The sequence below is a fragment of the Pristis pectinata genome, chromosome 3 (assembly GCF_009764475.1).
Source record: "Pristis pectinata isolate sPriPec2 chromosome 3, sPriPec2.1.pri, whole genome shotgun sequence".
Classification (NCBI taxonomy): Eukaryota; Metazoa; Chordata; class Chondrichthyes; order Rhinopristiformes; family Pristidae; genus Pristis; species Pristis pectinata.
Window position 1 is genome coordinate 114,529,984 of NC_067407.1, and position 6,000 is coordinate 114,535,983.

General features: G+C 35.4%; 1 protein-coding gene across 1 annotated transcript in view; it reads left to right on the plus strand.

Annotated features, from left to right (window-relative positions):
* Window positions 1-5,517, plus strand: part of LOC127568488 (echinoderm microtubule-associated protein-like 4) — a 148,792-nt gene extending 143,275 nt beyond the window's left edge. The window contains 3 exon segments of the mRNA XM_052012292.1: window positions 1,756-1,886; window positions 3,693-3,743; window positions 3,745-5,517. Of these exon segments, the coding sequence (XP_051868252.1) occupies window positions 1,756-1,886; window positions 3,693-3,743; window positions 3,745-3,921 (359 nt within the window). The 3' untranslated portion in view covers window positions 3,922-5,517.
* Window positions 5,518-6,000: the final 483 nt, after the last annotated feature.

Here is a 6,000-nt window from a genome sequence, read left to right on the forward strand (position 1 = left end):
TCTAATATAAAATTTTAAAAATACAGTTAATTCTTGGTTATCTCTTTCTAAGTTGCATGTGTTGGATAAGAAAAAGAAATACTTCAAAAATATTTATAGAACCAGCACCTAAGGAGAAATAATGCTTTGGATGGGTACCCCTTATGAGGGTCTGCAGCCAAAATATTATAAAAAGATTACTTTCAGTACAACACTTTACTTGTATATCAACTTGTGGTCAAAAGATAGACTAACAACATTAGGGGTTAAGAGCAGGAAGAAATGCTGTGAAATTTAATAGCCACTCTTTTATATTGTGAGAACTTCATGGCAGGTCCCATCACACAGCTCTGTGCAGCTGGCAGCAGTCTGAACATAGAACATGATGGCTTGGTGCAGGTGGCTTTTTCAGCCCCCAGTATTTCACCTAATTGGTCATCCATCATGTGATGCCTAGAACTTGTGTGATTACTGACCCTGATGTCACTTGATATTCACACACAAGTGCACTATACAACAAGAATAACAATGAATAGGAAGGAGTTCTGAATGCATTTTCCCTCGCTCCCTGAAATTAAGGTGATTTGCCCAATAATACATTTGCTCAGTACCTATTGAGTGAGCAGAGATTAAACGCCCTTTTGAATCTTACTATATAAGAAATAATGAGTGACTTTTCACCATAGTATTAGTGCATGAGATGTAAAAACCCGAGAAAATAGCAAAAATACCAATTTCTGATTTTCCTCTGGCTCTTCCAACAAAAGTTATGCCAGTTAAACCAGAGAATTCTGGAGCCTTTTGTAGCTAGTTTTTAAAGGATATAAGTTTTTTTTTCCTTTAATACCTTAACTCTGAATGAATGTTCCAATAATTCATTACAGATTAGTTCTTTATAAATGATCAATGGAATGATATGCAAAATAAGGAGCTCACCAATTGCCAACAGTGGTAGAAATAATGGCCAGAACCAGAATAAAGGTCTGTGTGGATCTGAAGTTGTATATATTCTAAGAACTTGATTCAGTGATAAGGCTTTGATTTGTAGCATACTCTCAAGGTTGTGGATACAGATACAAATATATAAAATATTACAATTCAGAAAAAGCTGAATGCATTAATCCTATTGCTATTTTTATGACACCTTATTCATTCTTCTTTGTTGCTTACTTTCCTTGCCCTTTGATATTTTACCTGGTCAATCAAGTGTCTAATTCACTTTTTAAATTAAAAACTTTATGTACTCTGCTTTGATGACAGTTTTTGGCAGAACATTACAATCACCAGCCACTCTCTAATTAGTTCATGGAAACAATTGCAAAGGAAATAAGAAGTAGACTAATCAATCCTCAGTTGGCTATCAAGGAAGGAATCAGCAGCACTTGCTGATTTAGTTGAACAGTCCTGTATACATTGGATAAACAAAACTGTTTAATTCTGTTCACATCACTCATTAAGATTTACGATGATCATCTTGGACCTACAGCATTGAATTTGTAAACAATATTGATTACTGCTTATAAAAATTACTGACAATTGATCTGGTTCTGTTTTCAATCCATATTGACTTTTACAAGGTGAATATTTTACAGTTAAAAATTTTATCAATGGAAAATTTGATCACTTATGCAAAAAAATCCTTCACTCCTTATCATATTTACTTTCAGTATGTCAGATAGCCAGTTAAATGTATTTTAACCTCTTCCTGAAACCACATCCATTTATCAAATGGAAACAGAATATGCATGATAATTTTTTTTCTTTAATTTCTTCCAGGAGTATGGCCTGAAGGCTCAGATGGAACAGACATCAATGCACTTTGCAGATCACACAACAAAAAAGTGGTGGCTGTTGCTGATGATTTCTGCAAAGTTCATATCTTTCAATACCCCATCTCTAAGCCTAAAGTGAGTAAGATTTTGTTTGCTCTTAATTTTTCTAAGCTAAAAATGCCACTACTGTTGCAGAATCAGAATCTGAACCCCGTGACCAAATATAGTTCTGTTCCTCAGAGCCACAATCTAAACCATATTGTTGCACAGATATTTATATATAAGTACATGATTTGTTCTTATGGAGTTTTAAATATACTTTTATCCATTGTCATAATTATGGGCTTTATTTTGATACCATTTTAGGTCCTATAGATGGGAACATGGGGAAATATCACTTCTTAACACTATGACCACAGAAGACTGCAAATTCAGTAGGTCAAGCTCTGGGAGCATAGAATCCAAGTATTGCCAATGATTGCATTTGGGTCCCCCTGTTTGTTGCAACCAGAGAATATAAGCATTTTGGCTAGAGTGTATGAGAAGAAACTGTGGAAGAAACAAGTGGAGTGACTATTTTTATTTATTTTAAATAAGGGTTAAAAGGCCAACAGGAAACTCAAATTTTCGTTAAAATATGTAAAAACTCAAATTGATCTCGTTCTTAAAAAAATAATATGGAAAACTTATAGGTTCATTGTATATCAGTTTGATAATTTAAACATCTTTAATTTTCAGTATTCATTGTCTTAATATTCCTTATTTTCTGGCTTTGCTACCTCCTGACGATGATAGTTAGAGGCCGTTTGCAGGAAGTGTTTTTGGTTTCTCGGAATGCAAATTTAGAGATAAGAAGTTTAGGATGCATGAGCATTTTTTTTTGAGCTGCTAACTACATTGACTATTGTGGGGGTGCGAAAATTAGGATATCCTTACGTCAGTTTTAGGTTTTTCAATTTTATGATAGATGTACATTTCAAATAAACTACAAGATCTGACACTAAAATAGTCTTGGCTGTGACAGCAAACTGCCGTACATACCGATTCATTGCCTCACTGACTTCTAGCTGTGGTCCATCTTAAGCTCTGTGGTTCTAATCATCGATATTACTGCTACATTTACTTCCCTGCAATTTATAAAAATGTCCCTGGCACCAGAATAATTGATTATGCACACCTCTGGGATAATTTTAATACATTGAAACACTGTGTTCTTTTACTTTGCTTCTCCTTCTTTACTGTAGTTCTTGCCAAACGTTCCACAATGGGTATGGAACTGATATAATGCAGTTTTGTGAATGCTATTGTTTGGTGGCATCATCATTTACCTTCATGCCACATCTTATCAACAGCTGAGGCACAACAGGAGTATTGACTTTTCCATGATTGAGTGGCAAATACAACACCTTTTATTCGAGAAGGGGTGCAAGGATACTCGTAACAAAAGGCTAGTCAGTTTAACAGATGGGGAAGGCTTAAAAACAATATTGGGGGAAAATTAATCGGAATTAAGGTGAGCTGGCAGGTTTGTGAATGAAGGGAAACTGGGCAGCATTTAACAAGGTACTGAATAAAAATTAACTAAATTGAGATTTGTGGAATAGGAGGGTTAGTGTCAAAATGGATTAAAAAAAACTTATTTGCTTTTCCAGACTTCTACATGGTAGACAGCTCTGTTCCCTGAGGCTTAGTGCTGGGACCACTGGCTATGTATAAATAATTTTTCCTACTGCACTGGAGAGAGAAATCTCAAAATTTGCCAATAATGGCAAATCGGAGGTGTGACTGACAGTGAGGGTGATACCACTTGTCAGACCTGACATAGATTCAGGGATTTCATAAATATGAATTTGTTGATAAGGAAGAGAGGTCAAGAAGTTTTTAATTATTTGGTTGATTCATGTTTTAATTAATTTTATAAACTTGCCTTGTACCTTCCAGGCTCCAAGTCACGTTTACAGTGCACACAGTAGTCATGTGACCAATGTTAGTTTTCACCTACAACGATGGTCATTTGATTTCGACGGGAGGAAAAGATACCAGCATCATACAATGGAGAGTGTGGAGAGCAGCAGAAAAAGCACCTCTTCCGTCAAGCGAAAGCAACCTCGAGCAAAGCTCTTCACCACCTCCAGCTGCAGGTCCAACAGAAAATTCGCCAGTGTCTTAAAACTTCAAACCTACAGGAGATTCTTGGCTTATTTGATGAGGAATAGTAGCTGGGCATTGTGAATAGGGATGCTGGATTTGTTTAATTCTGGTCTAATCCTCTATTGAAAGATTCCCAAGGGCTTCATTTGAAAGTGTCAAGTGAATTTAATGACTGGCCAAAGTTCTTCTTGGGAAGAAATGACAACAGTTAAAATAGATTTTAGAACAGCAGTTGATTATATGAAATCAGAAGTACTGTAAATACTGGAAAAACACTTCTGCGGTTGGGATATGCTGAGTTTGCTTTGTATTATAAAGCATTTTTTTCAAGTTGAACTTAAAATGGTGGCATAACAAATAACACTAACTGTTAACTTCAGTCAGAATTAACTGTCATTTTATCAGGTCTGTTTGTGGCCAAGAATTATGAATGAGATTGACTCATGCAGAGTCTTCTGGTAAACCATGACTGCCATAATCATGGCACTGCCTTCTTGAATACTGAATATGCAATGTCTCTGCATCACTTGTGTTTGATGCTCATGTAGACATTTTTGTGATCTCTGATTTGAAGTAGGCTTACTTACATATATTTTTCAGATGAATTAAACTATACCTCGTAAAGTGGTCTCAAGTCTACACATATCTTCTGAATCTATTTTTTTTTAATTTAACATTAATTTCCAGTAGCAGACCTGTATTAGGAGCAGTCACATCTAAAATAAACTCAACCTTTTGAAGTACCTTTTAGGATTTTGTTGAAGTACAAACTGTCTGATTGTTTACTCCTTCCTAGTCTGGTGACGTTTGAGATATTGATACCCCTATTTTTTTTTTGCTACTTCATCATGCTACATCAATCCACTAGTTATTAGGTATTAATTCTGGCCATGGTCAGTCATTGAACAACATGGCATTTATCGCACCCTATCAGGATGTTAAAGTATAAATTGGTTTAATGTTTTCTGGGGATTTTTCTAATTTTTTTCAGTCCTGGAAAAGTGTACTTGCAACATGGGGAAAACAATCACTGACAATATGCAAGGGGAAGTGTCCAAATGAGATTATTTATAATTTGATTTGCATAGTGTAAACTAAATCTTTTATTCACATGTTGATCCAGTGCTTTAGATTTATTAAGAAGTTATAGTTAGTAATTCTAGGTGTTGTCAAGTGTGCTTAAGTCTTAAGTGTGAAATCAAGTGTTTACCAGATCGTGCCATTCCAAAGTGGATCAGAACTGTCATTCCCTTTGAATCTGTACTCAGGATTAACTAATTACCAGGCATTGAGCAATTGCTGATCCAGAGAAAGTGCCTAGATGGGCTCTAAAATATGTCGAACTCCTTTATCTTATAATAGGTGCTATCTGGGGATGCTTTTGACATGCAAAAGCCTTACAGCTACCAACTGAAAGTATAACAACAAATTGATGCATCGGTCTGCAATAACTTAGGGAATTTAATGTGGAAAATATGTTGCTGTATTTAAAAAAAAACAACAAAATTGATTGTAAGGGAAATATAAATGACCAAGGGTTTTCCAGTGTGTTGATATTAGAATTGTTTTCATGCATTCCTGAAAATGGCATAAGAATTGATGAAAAATAAATAAGTGATCAGAGTGAAAATTCACCTGTTGTTGACTTTTCAATGCTAGAATGTTTAATCTGTTCTTGTTTTTTTTTTAATGTACTACATTTGTAAGGGTACAATTAGCATTCATCCAAAATTACACTGATATGCCAATGGTGAGTCATCTTTTTCAACCACTGCAGTCCATGAGGTGATGGTGCTCTTGCATAAGAAATTACAAACTACCTACTCAGCAAAAACAAAGAAATTGCAGGTATATTTCCAAATGCAAATGGTGTGTGCATTAGTATTCCTGTGACATTACTGCCCAAAGAGAGATCAGAAAGAAGGCATTGTCAAACTAACCATGGTGCTTTGCTGGAGCTCATACATGCTGTAGACATCTGAGTGATGGAAAATCAAGATAGTAAGTTCATTAGTGGGGTACCAATTATGAATAGCTCTGTTGTGGATTTAAGCTGCTGACTATAGTGGCTCCTCCTCTTTGGAAAAGAGTATTTCAT